The sequence below is a fragment of the Schistosoma haematobium genome, chromosome 1, assembly GCF_000699445.3.
Source record: "Schistosoma haematobium chromosome 1, whole genome shotgun sequence".
In the NCBI taxonomy this organism is placed as follows: Eukaryota; Metazoa; Platyhelminthes; class Trematoda; order Strigeidida; family Schistosomatidae; genus Schistosoma; species Schistosoma haematobium.
Window position 1 is genome coordinate 50,299,439 of NC_067196.1, and position 17,940 is coordinate 50,317,378.

The 17,940-nt window shown below is 37.8% G+C and overlaps 1 protein-coding gene across 2 annotated transcripts in view; it reads left to right on the top strand.

Annotated features, from left to right (window-relative positions):
• The first annotated feature begins 16,966 nt into the window (after positions 1 to 16,966).
• BICD2_1 (Protein bicaudal D 2) overlaps positions 16,967 to 17,940 on the top strand; it is a 40,756-nt gene continuing 39,782 nt past the window's right edge. For both annotated transcript variants that reach the window (XM_051208985.1, XM_051208984.1), the window contains exon 1: positions 16,967 to 17,939. In XM_051208985.1, the coding sequence (XP_051074399.1) occupies positions 17,742 to 17,939 (198 nt within the window). In that variant the 5' untranslated portion in view covers positions 16,967 to 17,741. The remainder of the gene's footprint in view (position 17,940) is intronic.

Consider the following 17,940-nt stretch of genomic DNA (forward strand, 5'->3'; position numbering starts at 1 on the left):
TCTGATACACAAATGGCTGTCTCTATCTTATGTCAAAGCTATTTGAGCCCATTTTTTGTAGACTGTATAGGGTATTGGGTAGGTTTCGTTTTTAGCAAATTGTCTAGTTTGGCTAGTAACAGTAATACTCGGTACGAAGTGAAACCATTTCAGCGTTGTAAACACGGTTTATTGAGGTATCTCGCATAATAAATCAGCATCAAGACCATTTGTTCATGACATTCCACTAGACCATAAGGAGCCGTAATTAAACAAAATGTTCTGCCCCACAGACATGGGTGGATCGAATTTATCTCCTCACCATCATGTTCACTGGTCAGTAACACCACCCTCCCTCCTTTTGTGATGTTAGGCCCTCTTAAGTTTGTGGTGTGTATGCATATTGCTTTAATCTAAGCACCTTATTGGAATACACTGTCTCTACTAGTTTCATGATACAGGCAAATCAGATAGTTAAAGCAATTGTATTATGGGTTAAGCATCCATTTCGTATATCACACTGCTATGAAGATAACTAAGGGCAAAAGTTAAAAAAACACAGGTTACATTATATGTGGTTTAAAAGTGGTAAGGACTAATAGCAAGTCAAAGGATATGAAAGAGCATAAGATGGTAAAATTTTCAGGGTAAGAAAAATAGCACATTGAGTAACTCACAAGAATTTAGGACAGTATGAACTTCTTATGATCGGCCATAGTTGATCAGCATCCATAAGATTAGTGAGTTATCTGTCTACTTGCAACAGAGAAAAAGTACATGACACTTAGGAAGAATAATGTATCTTTAACCATTGGAAAGATTCGGTTAGGAGCATAAGACCATGATTAATAATCAATGAATAATAAAAGAGGATAAACCATATATTCTGTATTTTAGTTGTATTCATATTAATAACAATATGGCTCGTTATCTTCCTGTTCGTCTAGATATTAGACGGTCCACAATAAAGTGCCTCATTGGTGGGCGGGAGTTCAGGGAATAGTTGAGGCTCATTAGAGTCTAGTAACAGGGTTATTAACCTTTTGAATTTGGTAAACTTTCACAGTTACGGATAGGTATTGACAACCTGTTCCACAATAAACTATACCGCACTGTAAAAAAATTTACAACGCATTTGTTTTTGGTGTTTTACTTTAAGCAGTTTACATGATATATTTTAACTGTCAAACAAATACATCATAAAACATTTAGAATACTTAGGAATTTGTTCTAGACTGGCGTTAGTGCACACATCTATGCTACTGGAATAATACAAATAATCCAGTATTCTGAACTTGCGATAATGTGGCTGCCGAACGTATAGTATATTAAGCTGGAGTAACATGTTGCATGTACTGACATGCCCTGACTGACTTGTTAGTCAGTAAGGGACTTTTCAGAGAACCAATATAGCATACATTGAAGGTGGTAACAAAATGATATATCTAATATATAGAGCAACTGGTTTCAAAGAAAGCGTTATAACTTGTCGTTTTAATGCTTATTTTCTTGTTTTACGGTAAGTACACCTACTCGTGTATTGTATGTGGTATTCATATTAGAGAACATAAAAGATCAGTATTTAAGCGAAGTTGGTACACATAATTTGTAGAGAGTAAGCTTAGCCTTTGTTGTGAAGAAATTTTTCGTTATGAAACCAATTAGCCGTCGAGATTTAGAAATAATTGAGGAGGCATGTTCTTCAAAGTTCAGGCTTCCTGTATAATTAATTCTTAGATTGTGTACTGATTTGTGTGTCTGGACTCTACTGTTACTTAAGTTGCAGTTCATAGGGATGCTTTATAAAGTGTATGATTACGCACTTGTTGAGGTTAAATGGTAGTTGCCATTTTTCACTCCAGATAGTTAAGTTACTAAGGTCATTTTGAATTAGGCATACACCTTCACTTAGAGTCTCAGGCTTATAGCTGTATACTATTTTGAGATCATCAGTATATAATTATGGTTTCCCAAATTTTATGTTGTTACATATATCGTTCATATACATAAGAAAGTAGAGTGGACCTAATATGTTTCCCTGGATGACTCCACTACTTATTGGTCTAGGTGTTGAGAGACGGTCATTGTACTTTACCATCTGTTTACGTTGTGTTAAGAACGAAGCAAACCATGAGTATAGTGGATTGTTTATTCCGAAGGACTTTAGTTTGACGAGAATCCCTTTGGAAAAGAAGGCTTAGGTCCAATTTGATTCTCTATTTCAAACTCCTTAAAAACCTAACATATTCCGCTTTTGCCCAAGACACATAAATACGACCTTCGAGACAAAGTATCCACTGTCAAAGTTGAGAAATACAGATTAAGATCTTGGGAAAACTTCTTCCCCATCAAGTATGTATTGATATGAAACAGTCTTCCCTCTGAAATACACATGGCAGGTGAATTACATTCGTTTGTAAGATTTATTGATCAAGCCCTCACTCGCACAGATCTACCACAAACGAACACATCTGCGTCCCACTCAGATATTATAGACTCTCTACCTGTATAGACCAAACTGCCTTATTTTCCTGCTTTGTAGTTGTATTAGACACTTTTTCCTCCCTAATTTTTTTCACTTGGAGTAGACAGGTAACTCACTGGACCTATCGACTTTCGGTCGCTAAGAGACGCTCACTACTACCATGAAAAGCCAAAGAACCGCACAATCGACTGCCTACTACCAGTGGTCTTGCATCCATAGAACCTATTACCAATCAACCGTTTAGGATAGAACAAAATATCATCAACACCAAGTTGTTGTGATTTCCTTCTCTTCTGTTCTTTATCAGCTTTTTACTCTCCTGTGCGCTATGTTGACTTGCCATTATTATTATTTCATCACTCGTTACCTTTTCTATAACTCATGTATTTCTGTACTTTTCCGCCTACTTCGGTAAACAACTATCCTACAATATACCCTTCTTATAGCCTATAATCTGATGAACAACGTATACTTTATACTATAGTCAATTAATGCATTGCATCGATGACTTACCCACAGTCCATAACTTGTAACTGCCTGATAAGCTTGTGAAACGGCACTTATAGAAATAGTGTTTTTCAACAGGATGTGAAACACAGAGGATTGTGTGAGGTATGACATATATCCAAAAATAAGCCTAAATGAGCCTAACATAACAAAAGGAGGAAGGATGGAGTTACTGGCCAGCAAGCATTGATGGTGAAGGCGATGACTTCAATCCACCCGTGTTTGTGGGGCAGGACATTTTGTATGTATCAGGCTCTTTATGTTTGAGAACAAGTCAATCAACCTATGATATTGAGGTTGTTCTCCTACTCTCACCATTCAGACTTATGTTTCCAATTTTATACTGGATTAACTATTCTACTAAGACAACCTATAACATGCTAACTCGGACTTTTAGATTAAGACTGTGTGGCAGACATCGGATGAAAAAAAATCAGATAATAAAAGACGTGGTTATTAGTATTCTTAACACTTTACTCTCCATATGAGCTCTCTGTTCTAATAAACAGCCTTCCTTATTCCAACCCTTACTTCCCTCCCTTCATTTGAACTTGCTCCACCTTAGTAAATATCACAACTGATTGTTCTTTATCACTGCATTCTCTCATCTGGAGCCTCTGACCGCATTTCACTTTAGCTACAAGAGCTAGTATGAATTTAATCTAATAATTTATCTGTCTGTTCCACCACAAAATGTTAGGTATTGTATATCGTACATGTCCAAGTGTCTTGCTGCTCCTCGGTTTCTCTTCTCTTTTTCAGAATCTTGCTCTCAGGACACAGCTATGGAACCTCTGACATCTGGAGCAATTTAGACAGACGTGTTTTCCCAAGGTCATGGTTTACACCAAGCGCTCTATAAGTCTGCTTTATAACAACTATAAACTCAAAAAGTTGCATTGGATGAATGCTTAGCACGACCAAAAATCCTAACACAATACCGAGGAGATTGGATCTCGTAACGTAGACGCGATGCCACTTTGAAGAATATTTTGATGATCACTCAGTATATCTGATGGAATGAACTGATATTTACTTTTATAGACTATATTAATTTAACATGCATTTTGTGAAACAATAAATGTTGTATTTTATAGATCATGCTTGTAAAAAATAGCGTGTACCTGCCACTGAAGCAATATTCTGCTATTATTAATACTACCGCCGCCTTAACTACTTTATCCATCACTCTAGATATCACTGAAGTTATGTTTATGGGCCGGTAATTTTCAATATTTTCTTCAGGTCCTGTTTTATTTTTGGGAATGACATATATAGTTCTCCAGGCAGTAGGGTAACACGCTGTAGAGTGATATCGCAAATAATTTGAGAAGCAAAACACACATGTCATCACCTCCACGTTTTAGCATGCTAGCTGGAATACCATCTGGTTCATCAGTGTAGGAGTGTTTTAATTGCCTTAGAGATAGTTTGTACATTGGAGTCTACATTAGTAGTTTCACATGGAGGTATTGGGATTAGTTCCAAATCATTTAGTTGTTTTTCATTAGTTAGAAATAAAAGTGTTCACTAAATAGTTCAGTAACAAGTTTAGGATCTTCGTATACTTGTTTGTCTTTAATAAGTATGTTCCCTCACGATTTAGAACGTTTAAGTTCATTCTGAAAGAGTATGGCGAGTGCAGAGGAGTTATTGTTAAGTTCGATAACATGGTTTTCTTGTGGGACTGTTCTTTTGTATGTATTGCCTCTATTCGGGCAAATATTTCTGTCATCGTTACTCAAGAGAAGTCGTTAAAGTTGTGGAATCGAGTACAATGTCTTTGAAGACGTCTTCATGTACCGACCGGTATATACAGATCTCTAGAGAACTTAGGTCTCCGAAATTCTAAAGGTGCGATTTTGTTGATGATACTTCTGATGTTGTGATAAAATATATTGGTTCGTGTGTTGATACTGTTTTCAGAGAAGAAAGTTCCCCAACCAGTGCTTCTTAGGTAATTATGGAAGTTATTCCAATCAACCTTGCGACAGTTTCTACGAAGTGTTACGGTTTTACGTCTACTGGTTGTGGTTTTTATATTAAGGCTACATATGACAATGTTATAATCACTATCTGAAAGCTTTTTTCTAATATACACAGTATTGGGGGTGAGGCCACTGATAAGGTCTAAGTCCAAGATGTTTCGATGTCTGGTAGGACTATTGACATATTGAGTCCGCTACCCAAGCTCTAGACATTCAATAAATGATTCATAAAGTTTCGGCACTCTGACTGGGAACCAAGAAATTTCGGGCATGTTGAAGTCACCACAAATAAGCTTGCCTGTGAATGGAAGGGATGACGCTGGTGTGAATTCCTCCGATAATACTGCTATTTATCTTATTGATGCATTAGGTTGACGGTAGACACAGCCAAACAGTAAGGTAACGGAATTCGATGGCTTTAAAACAATCCACACCGAATACTCCAGATTGTTTAATTCAGGTATATCACATTATAGTGAGTTCAGGCTAGAGTGAGTGTAAATAAGGCACCCACTGCCTCGTTCTTTCAATCTATCACTTCTATATAGGAAATATTTATCAAAAGATATACTTATGTCCATGCTTCAGATATCATTATGAGCGATGGTTGATATATGGATACGTCTTTTTATTACGGATCGACCTAACGTTGATAAGACATATATTAAACAAATGGCCTACTAAGTTAAAATGAGTGAGAGAATCTCGAATAAAGGTGTCGTAGCCCTCACAGGTGTGATATGTGTTAAAAGTGAGGTATTTTCATAGCAAGAATTAGTGGGAGATGTAGCAAATGAGCTGGTGAAGTTGATTAGGTAGTTTACCCAGGAGGAAAGTGTGGGAGTACTATCTGATGGAGAATGTACGGGGGAAGCAAGTTTATGAGATGGTGGAGAAGATTTGTAGCTCAGGGGGATGATTTTGGTGGAGTTTTGTTCTCTGAGCTGGATGGTTTGGTCATGGAGCTTTCATCGTTCTTCTGAACGACATCATCAGCACAAACTTCAGATAGAAGTAAAGTGTTCGAATTTCTCCATATGTGTTTCACAGCTTGTTCTGTGCACCTCAATGTTGATTGGTTCTTATTGACCCTAAATTTATCATTGTTTACTTCTTTGTTTTGGTTGTGTCTCCCATTGGTTTGATTTTTGTTCCTATATTTATGCATGATTTTCCTGATTGGTTGATAAATTGGATTGATTTCAATATGTTTGTTGATTGCTGATTGACCTGAGTGTCAGGCTTCTAAAAATTCTAAACCAAGGGATGAAATAACAAAGGAAAACAAGTCAAACATCATCTACAAAATAAATTGTACCAACTGCGACAAACACTACGTCGGACAAAGCCGGTGCCACCTCCACCTTCGCCTACATGAACATCAATTAGCAGTCAAACGCCATGATATCTCTTCACTTATATCAATACACGTGAATAACTACGGACACTCATTCGATTGGAAAAATGTAGAAATCTGCGTGTAAAAAGGATTGCTACGCTCAAACCTACTACCTGTTCCGCAACTTAGAGGTGTTGGAGGTAATTTATATGATACCAGCGGGTAGAACCTGTTCACTGTTGTTGGAATACTTATAGAGCAGTTGGGTTTAATCTTACGTGTTTCCCTATTCCGTGTCGTGAGTCTTGTCTTCGTACCTTTTTTTGTCAGGGCCGGAGACTTTCGTTGTCTCTGTGAGATGAATTTAGGTCCATTTGAGTCAACTTGTGGAGCATCTTTAGGAGAACTGAATTCTAAGTGTACATGTTTAGTTGGATGTGCGTTGTCTCACGGTACTTATTTTAGTACTTTACTAAGCGAACAGCCGGGATTGAACACGTCATTATGTTTTTTGGTGAAAGTTGGAGTCCGTATTCTATCCAAAGATTTCTGATCAGCAGACTGACCTGCCATTAAATAGGAATAATATATATTTGTGAAATCCCGGCGATTTCACAAATATATATTATTCCTATTTAATGACTCACATTAACTCGGCGCCCAAATATTGTGAAACTATTCGTTCAAATTTAGACGAAAGTTCTTATTTATTAGACTGACCTGCCGTTTGTTTAGTGGTGTCATGCTTATTGCTCATGTGCTTTAACCCATTTACTGTGTTGCAAACTCTCTAGCTGGTTGTTTACCGTAACAGTATCATGCAATCCTATCGCTTCACGTCTCCTAACACGACGTTGTCAGGGCGTAAGGTCTGGAGTGACTTTTATGTTTCTGTATGGAATTAATCAGCTAATATTTTAGCTCGAATCAATCAACTGCTTAACATCGTTACAACAGCCAAACTTAAACAGGAGGTGGCATATTGATCTGTCTGATTTTTTTCTAAGGCAGATGACTATTAAGTTAAGGCAAATATCCCTTGACTTAGATGGGTGTGTGAGGCCGTGGAGGTTATACGCAGCTGGAATGAAGGAGGACATCACTCTTTTCGTCATTTCTTCAGCCACAAACTCCAAAATACATTCAGGTTTAGTGAGTTGCTCAGGATTTCTATCAGTATCGAGGCTTCATATATGTGTGAGGGGTGCTAGTTGGTTAAATCTGTCGTTAATTTCGGTCAAAGAGTTTTGTAGCTGACGGGTGTAAGTACTATATCAAGCAGTATTTTAGTATGTATGAGACGAACTATTAGACTCTATAGCTTTTGAAATTTTAGATTTAGGCCTTAGTAATACATGCTGTATGGTAGACTGTGCTGACTTTTCGACGCACGTGGGTATGGTGCCTTGTTTGTCAACCAGTTTTACTGCATACTGCACGGGGAGATAGAGGGGTTGTAATATGGAGAACCAGGTCATGGTGGTGATATTTGTGGATAAGACACATGCTGTTCAGTAGATAAAGTTTCGACATTGTCAGGTACTGAATCGCTACAGATTTGGACCTTTTTTTATTTAGAAGATGGTGGAACTACTCTTTTATTAGAGTTATTGGCCATGATTGGAAGCTGGGTGAGTAGAGAGCTCATTAAACTAAATATAATATCTGAGTATATAGTTGTTATTAAGCGTTAACTTGGCTAATACAAGGATCAGGGACTGAGTATATAATAAGTTTCAGATCTATTTAAGACTTAAGTCCGCGATAGAAATAATATTAACTTGTAATTGTCCGTCGAAAATTTTTCTCAGGGTAAAATGTATCTGATGTACAAGATAGGATGGTAGTCTCCGTATAATACACCCTACAAATGATCGAGTCGAAGAGTTCCTAAACCACGTAGAAACTAGTTACCACCTTCAAATTCTGTGTCTGTCTTCACTGCTTCGGCTGGTATAATAATAATTGATTCTCAAATAACAGTTTGTTACATGCGGCATGCCAGTTTACAGGCAAGATCAAATTGTTACAAATGATACAATATCCAATGTAGTAAATTACTCAGCAGGGTTGATAATTTATAAGATATGAAATGTTAATGGTTGTAGTCAGTATAACAGTCGGCGCGCTACATGAAAGTGGCATTGCGACGTGCAACTGATGGTCAAGGATAGATCCATTGAAGGTGGGAGCTTCTAGAAATCGCAACCTTATATCCCTTTGGAATATCTGAGGCTTTAAGGATGGTGCAAGATGAAGTCAATCGTCCCATATGCCTAGGAGGCTGAAAAAGGGAGTAAGTAAAAGAAAGAGCGAAAGTCAGAGCAGCCAATGTTCATGAAAAAAAATTTTGGTATGGCTACTCAGTCTAATTTTCTTTTATCAGAGTATTTGCTAAGCCAGAGCATTCTAATAGATTAAAGGAGATAAGTGTGAGCAATGTATGAGTGAATAAACAGCTGACAAATGGAGGTGGTTCAGAAAAGTGCTGAGAGTATTGGATTATGTGTAGTTATAAAACATAGTGCTAAAAACAGTATTGTGATACATAATTGGCTAATCCCTTTTTTTGAAGCTATTGGAGCCTTTTTATTTATATAATAGCTTTTTTATAGATTTTATAGGGTCTTGAGTAGGCTTCGTATTTTAGTGAATTGTATAGTTTGCCTGTAACAGGATTACTGGGTAGGAAGTGAAACCAATTCAACGTTCTTAACACAATATAATGAGGTATTTTGCATGATAAATTGGCATCAATACCATAAGTTCGTGACATCCCACTAGACCATAAGGGGCCGTAATTAAACAAAATGTTCTGTATTTTGTCAGGTCCTGCTGCTTTCCCACTCTTGATTTGTCTGATGACTGACCATCCTGCTTTCCTTGATCGTTGGCTGAGTGACATCTATAGGATAGTCTGTTTGTGGTGCTTCGATGTCCGGTCGATTCAATGAACCTAGTCTATTCAAGAGTTCCTAAAATTACTCTATTCATCTTTTCCGCTGTTCTTGAATCACAATGATTGGTCTGCTTTCTCTATCCTTGACTGGTCTTTCTGGTTTACTATACATCCCTGCTAGTTTCTTCGCTGTATCGTAAAGCTGTTTCATATTTCTTGCTCTTGCAGCTTTTTCCGCTGTCGTTGCTAGTTCTTCCACGTCTTTCTTCTTGTCGACTCTAATGCTCTTCTTCACTTCCTTGTTTGCTTTTATGTACTCAGCTTGTGCTTAGACTTTCTCTGCTCGTGTTCGGCTGTTGTTAATTGCTGTCTTCTTTTTCTTCCTTTCTTTGATCTTGTCCAGTGTTTCTATAGAGATCCATTCCTTACGATGATGCTTCTTGAGGCCCAGAACCTCTTGACACGTTGAAGTTAATGCTTCTCTGATACCTTTCCAGTTGTCTTCCATAGTAGTTTCTTCAGTAGATCCTGTAAGGCTTGGAACCTGTTGTTGAGAGTTATCTTGAATTCATTGAGTTTGTTAGTATCTCGAAGGAAGGCTGTATTAAACCTTTGTGGTGCTGTTTGTCCAGTTGTCCATTTCTTCTTTAGCCTCCGTTTCTTCTTGGCAAACACCATATAGATGGTGATCTGAAGATATATCCTCTCCTGATTATCAAGTATTCGACTGACCTTGTGAATTTTGTACTGATGCAAATATGACCTATCTGGTTCTCTGTAGTGTGGTCCGGTGAGATCCATGTAGCTTTGTGCATACGCTTGTGTGGAAATATTGTGCCTCCTATGACCGATTTGTTGAATGCACACAGGTTTGCAAATCTTCCTCCATTTTCGTTTCTCTCACCCAGTCCACGTCGTCCCATGATATCTTCATATCCGGTGTTGTCTGTTCCGACGTGGGCGTTCACATCTCCCATCAGAATGGTGAGTTCCTTTCTTGAGCACTTCTCTATGATTGATTGCAGTCGCTCGTAGAATCGAAATTTAATGTCGTCGTTGCTGTCATTGGTGGGTGCATAATATTGGATAATATTCATTGTGATCGCTTCCTTCTTTGTTTTGAATGATGCTTTGATGATTCTGGATCCGTGAGATTCCCATTCTGCAAGTGCATTTCGTGCTACTTTGGACAGCACTAGAGCAACTCCCTGAGTGTGTGGAGCAATTTCCTTTTCGTGACCGGAGTACGGCAGCATCCCTACGGCATCTAGTTTTTGCTATCCAGCTTGGGTTCAATACGTTTTACCGATACCCAGTACTGCTGATTTGTATCTCTTCATTTCCCTTGCTGTTTGACTGGTCTTACCGGTTTCCCACATTGTCCGAACGTTCCATGTGCCTAAAACATTTTGCTTTTAATGTTAGAAAGGAATTCGGACTCATGACCTCCGAAGGAGCTCAGCTTTCACCATGAAGAGTCATATCTCTTCTAAATGAAGGCCTTCTAACTCCCATGGTAGAGTTTAGATTATTTTTTCTAGTTAGCGCTTTTTAGCGAGTTGGTTTTCTACGGGATGAGGTTGCCAACCCCATGCCTCACCCTCTTCCTTTACTCGGGCTTGGGACCGGCTGTTACTCTAGAGGAGCTACAAGCTACAGTACTACAAATAGATACTGTTCGAATATGGTTGGTAATAATAAACTCATGCTATTCTGAATTATTGTCGGTTCTTTCTGGTTCATTTTCTATCAGTTTAAAAGCATCGTAACACCCTAAGATTGTTAGCATTGAGATGTTTTGTTTTCTATTTTACTTGTAGTTTTTATCGTACATTTTGCAACCCATAACACCTCTTTCATATTTTTTGGTCAGTTATCAACCCCAACCATCTCTACATTAAATATCATATGACCAGTATCTTATGTCCGACATCTTATAACCTCAATCATCCATTGTATGTAGGGCGAGATAGCTTGTTTGCTAACATCACTTGACCTGGTAAAATGAGACAAATAAGTGGTATTAATGTCGCATTCTCAAGTGAAATATCAATTATCCCCATACTTCATGATTTCGATTCCTACAACAAGCTAAACTAGACAACTTAGTCCACTCATGATAGAGGGATTGTCCCGGACTGCAACAAAGTAGAAAGTGGCACAGATAGCAGAACCACCGCAAGAGCGACTGTCGGATGCGGAGCAGGTGTGGTGTATACTAATTATGTCGACAGAAATAATTGTTATGTAACACCGATAGGGAGTGGAAAACCTGGTAGCAGAAGGATATAAAGTAATTAGGACTTGGGTGAATCATACTGAATGTGAAGGAAAAATGACGGAATCTTGCAAAAAAAGTATTCATTGTATTGTTCCCACATTTTACCAAAGGATTTTGTAATTTTGTATTTAAATACAATTGGTTTTCTCCACCTGTGTTCTCGTTTACAACAAAACTAGCTATGAACTCTATGTTCTGATATACATTGAGACAGGAATAGAACAATGTTTGTAGTAGTGAAATAAGATTTGTACGTACATATGGAAAAACAAAAAGGATGGACGTAATCGTCACTAAACAGTCAGTAGGGACAAAGGTATCCACAGTCATAATAGGAGATAATACAAAATGAATAATGTGTGGTATGATAACGTGAAAATGACTTCATTTGCATGAATGTGTGTAATAATGGGGCAAAAATAAAACGGAAAAAACTCACAGAATGAAATTTTACGTTATTGAATAGCAAAGCAGTCCAGTGAGTTTCAAGTGTTACAGTGAGAATGAAACATCCATAGAATTATGATTTCTTTGGTGAGTGCTCTGGTTGCCTGAATGTCATAATTCAATAACGACACAAACGATAATAATAATTCCACGTTAGATGATAATATGACACTGATGCGATAATAAAAATATGATAATTATTATAAGAATGATGAAATGATCTACCAGATATGTCAATTAGAAGAGTCGAGACGAGGACAAAATGCCGATAAGCCAATACGATTTGAGCATGTCCATGTCGCTGCCTTACTGGCTTCATCTAATGCATCGGAAGAGAGATTGAACCGTTCAGGTTGCTTGTCGATTACGTTAGCTACTTAGTTCGCCTTTCGGATGCATAAAGTCAGAAACGTTTATCGTCTGCGTGGTTTTGCAGATTGTATTTAGTTCGAAGTCGGGCTTACCACTTTTGTGGTGATAGGATGATATTATCAATGAGGTTGTCGAAATTGGATCGTATAGCCAAAAACTACATTTTTGTCGACTGAGTAAGCTACATTGAGTTTGCTCGTCGAAAGTATGAAGTGAGGAATGTTTTTCGTCGATGCAGTTTGCTGAGTTAGTTTTGAAGTAAGGCTCAAGGCTTTAGTGGCCATATATATGAATCCAGTCGAATGGTATGCCAACTGTTATCGACTCTAAAATGTTTCTATCGACTTAATACATGTTAGGGAATAATGAGAATGAAGTCTGAATACGTACATTTCCTACACGCATTGATCTGAACAGATAATCAGAGAAACGAAATGAACGAAACGAAAAGAAACAAATGAAAGTAGCGCTCAGAGGAGACGGCAAGTTAGCCAGCAAGTTTTGACCGACCGTGAGTTAATGTTTATAGTCAGACAAAAATAATTGACAGACACGTAATGAATACAGTGAGCAACAAACACACATATGATCATACAAATGCAATCAGGGTTTATAGACTAATAAGTGATAAGGTCAATATGTGGCTTGTGAGGGATGAATAAATTGGTCTGTCCAGAAGCTAGAATAACTTATGTGAACTTGACATGGTACCAGCCGTCACACACCTCTTCTTCAATTTGTTACCATTATTTCGCCTCTTAAAAACATTGTCTCATTCATGGTTTTTTAAATAAAGCCATTTTTACCTCATCGCTAGGGATTTCAAACAACGACGGGATATAGCTCACTACTCCAGGTGGACGTTTTGACACCTATCCACTGTTAGTTACTATTCGGTGCACCCTAAAACAAAATATTCCCAAACTGATAAATTTTGACTCAGAATAGGGATCGTCAGTTTTAGATGTTATCTCTGAACGCTATCATGACGATGTTACTGAAATTCATTACCGACTCCTACTGGTGAATACTGATCACACCGTATTGTGCTTAGGTTTTTGACGCACAATATACAGCTTGTATCTGCTCCAACTAGTCCAAAAACCGGGTGAGTGACATCTCAACAATCAGAAGCTGTGCTATTACGTCGCCTTAGTAAGCCGATTTAGAGGAGTTGGCTGAAAATGAATAAAGCGATATATCAACATTAGGAACGGTAACAATACGGTCAAAACATATGTCATAATATCTACAGAGAAATTCAAAAGTTGATTTGGCGTATGAAGTATTTCTAGTATCAATTTTTAACAACAGGTATCAAAAAATCAAGAATTTACATAAAATCGCTATCACTAGATTCCGCATTACCTAAAAATACAGTTGGCATACGATTGTCGTAACTGCTCAAAACGATTGTTTTCGTGAACCAAGGAAATGTCAAAACATGATGTTTAAATTCATTCATGCCGTTCATGCCATCACCACCCATATATTCAAGTATAAAAAGAGGCAGATCGTGTCGAGCTACTAGCCAATAAACCAAAATTACGTAGTAATCGAGGTATCTGAAGAAACAATTCAGGCTGTTATTCATTCTTGAGGAATCATATGACCTGATAACTCCTGAGCAACAAGAGGTTCGGAACGGACACTTATGTTCAATAATTCAAAGACTTGTTATAAATGATTGGACAGAGACCCAATGATAAGTTTTATCTGTCTATGTGATATGTATAAACTTTATCAAGGCATTTGATAAAGTATCTCACGTACGGCTTACACAGAAGCCCTCGGGTTCTTGAATTGCAGACACAGTGAAAGAGTGGATAGTAATATTCCTTTGTGGCCCGATATAGCGAGCTTGGGTGAGCAGGACATTAACTGGTTAACACTGGTATACCTCAGGTCGCAACAGTGACCCATTTTTTCTACTCAATACCAGTAGACTACCAAGACTGCTCAACTCTTCAGAACTGTTGTTTGCTAGTGATGTCAATATATAGAGAATAATAAGTGAAAAGGCTGATAGTCTTGACCTCCAAGCCGACCTAAACGAATTAGATAGATGTCCCCAAAATTTGTGTGAGGATTAATCACAGAAGTAGTGCGATAATGCACAGTGGACACCACAACCATCACCATTATACTGGCAGTGGTACATTCTCTCCTCTAATGTGAGAGGACAAAAATTTGGAGTACTAATAAGTGATGACATAGAAACAACCAAAAATTACAATGCAGCAGCTACTAACGACTTCTGAGATTCGTGATTACTTTGCAGAGGGTTGGAATGATTTGATAAGGACATATTTCGGATTTTAAACACCACTTTTATGAGACCTCATTTGGAAATCTACATCCAAGTATTTATGTCTTATCAAAGATGGTTAGACACTCTATTACGTTCATCGAGTGGGAAGAAGGTTAGTAAAAGGTATTTTCAAACTTTCCTACGGTGAATAAATAATGTGCTTAAACCTTTTCTCTTATTTTGTTACAGAACAAGAGGCGAACTTATATTTGCATCCTTTATTTTGATTATTGACTCGATTGTTAACAAATTATATATATTTTTATCACTCATTGAGATAATACTTTGGTACCCACTTTTCTCATCGAGTAGTCGACGACTAGAACTCCTCAACTTAACTGAATGTATCAGCTCCATAAGAGAACAGTTTGTAGAAGCAGCTTGTTCTCCAATGGAAGACAGTTTCTGAGAATTAACACAGGTCGACCGGTCTACCACTCCTATTACTGAACATTGAAATGAACGTCAAAAAAATGCTGACAACATATCCCCAGTAACATAAACTGACTTTTCTAAAATGAAGATGGCGACATTGTCAAAATCTCTAGCAAATTGATTGCTATGATGTTTGGTTGTTATGTACTGGAGTACAAAAGCATTGCACTGTTAATACGTCAATTCTACCATGTCCGAACGAAAAATGAATGAACAGTAATTGCTTGGAGTTATTACGGTCTATTATTGCATATATACCCATCGGATAATGCATAAGCAACCAGAATACGTATATGTATTTATATTCCTTTTATCATACGCTTCCATTTGTACTACTGGCTATTGCAACACGATTTATATGTCTTAACTTATCCCTTAATTTATCAGTCACAGTGTCCCACACACACAGTCACTTTTGACAGGAACTTGTACAACTATTATTTTTCACTTTATGGTGTGATATGGTCTGATTGGCTTGCATATAAATCAAGTATGTCTGAAATATACAACTTATACAATCGAGGCTGAGATTGTGTTCTGGATTGGACTGAACTTAACTGGACTGGGCGATAATTTGTTATAAAGAGGACTAATAAGGACTGAGAGTTTACTCAAGGCAGCTTGTGCTATTCGATGCATCATTGGTTTAGCACAGGAACGAGGCAACAGAAGTGGATATTTTGTTTGGCGATTTTGTCACGTGATAATTTGCGGTCAATAAGACATAACGAGACCCCTTGATAGTGCTATGAAGTTTAGTGTTATCAGGGCATTTCGTATCAAATCATTCTCTATGATCATGGTTACACATAATTTCGAACTGGCCACTATGTCACTTCTTGCTCAACGTGCATTGCAACATAACTAAGTCTCGGAAGTTACAAAACAACAGAGAGTGCGGGTGAGCTCAGAGTTGTTTAGTTGGGAAACCCTGCTTTGTGGAAGGTTGCCGGGTACATTTTCGGGCCAGTAATGTTCCTTCTGTGTGTGAATCATCTTACTAATATTCTATCACCATCCATTTTGTTGTGTGCTGATGATGTCAAGATATGGAGAGCAACAAAAAGTAAAGATGACAGTTTAGAGCCTCAAAACGGCATGAAGAAATTTTCCGAATGACATAAAATTTGGCAGTTACCGATAAATGCTTCCAAGTGCATTATAATATATACTGGTCATCAAGGTACAGATATATATACGATGAATAACAGTGAGCTACCTGTTGTCCAGACACAAAATGACTTAAGAGTCACTATTGGTCAAGACGTCAAAACTGTAGTACAACGTGCGACATGCACCAAAGATCTTCTAACCCCATAGTCAATACTTAGGGTCTGAAGATCCACAAGTATTTTTAGTGGCCCGTGAATCTGACTCCTATTTAGAGCGTATGAATGTTTTGTCATCGCCTTTTCTCGTATATCATCGTCGACTTAAATCGCGTTATCCAATAACGAAATTAAATAAGTCGAATAACGAGAATTGACTTGAGAATACATATATTTTGTATATGAAGCAAATGAAACAGAGCAAAGCAAAAATGACACGTATGGAAGATGGCTGAGAAGCCAACTCCATTTCAAGCCGGGCATTACTCAATATTTATAGGCAGACAAAATAAACTACAGACATGTGATGAATCATGGGACATGAAGTGTACACACATATACGCTCATATGAAAACAGTCAAGGCTAATAAGCGAATAATTAACAAGGTCAAAACATGACTCAAGTAGAATGAATAGAATGGAATGTCCGGAAACTAGAATAAGATATATTATGGGCTAAAACTAATGACTAACACTACATATTTTTAGTTTGACAACACTTTGACTAGTAACACCTTCTATAATTAAATCATGTCCACCCAGTGAAATCCAGAGTCAGAAGCGAGGAGATTCAAAGATATATTTGATATTTTATCAGTATATCGAGAAGTGACTGATCTAAGCTGTCTAGCGGTTGCAGGAGAAGTGGAGTACGGCGTTCCAACTCGTGGTCTGGTGCAGATGCGCGACCGAGCGCCTTTAGCTAGATGAGTCCATTAAAACCAATGTGGGCAACATCGAATGTCAAAAACTTACAGAGTTATTGATTTTGAGGATTTATTTACCGCTACAGGCCTTAACTATGTCGATGATAAGACCTTTTTGACTTTGTGTGCAGTATTGCTCGTCCTAAATTTGAGTACTGAAGAGAGAGGCTAGTTCTTGCCAAAGAGAGACAGTGAGCCGATGGAAAATTTTTATAGAACCGCAACTAAGCTGACTCCCGGAATAGCAAAATTCCCGTATGATATTTGACTGACTAAACTAAACTAATTTCCATTGTCATATAGAAGAACCAGAGGTGATATGGTCACAGTTTTTAAATTACTCGGTGACAAATTGAATATGATACGCCCTCATTCTTCTGGTCTTCCAAAACAGAGACATTACGTTGACATTCCATAAAATTTCACAAGTCCAGAACAAATCGCTTGTTAGCTGACCTTCGACTTTCGCATCGAATCATTATTACCTCAACATATGATTGAAGCCCAATCTGTTGACGCTTTCTAAAGAAAGTTGGATGAACTGAAAGACCACCATTGACAGGACCAACACAGGCCACTCATATCCCGCCCTTTAAAAACTGAAACCAAAATTAGGTTTTGGGAGCGCCGCTCTTAGTCTGTTGCGCAACATTTTCGCTGGGGATGGCGGATGATGGGAGGAGTTTGGAAGAAGAGAATCGACAGTTAAAGTCTGCACTAAAAGTGTCTATGCAGGAGAAGTATGAAGCAGCTGAATATGGTCTTACCCTTTTGGAAACAAATCAACAACTCAAAAATCAGCTTGATGAATTGGGCGGAAAGTATGAAGAATTAGATCGAGAACTAAAAATTACTCGCAAGG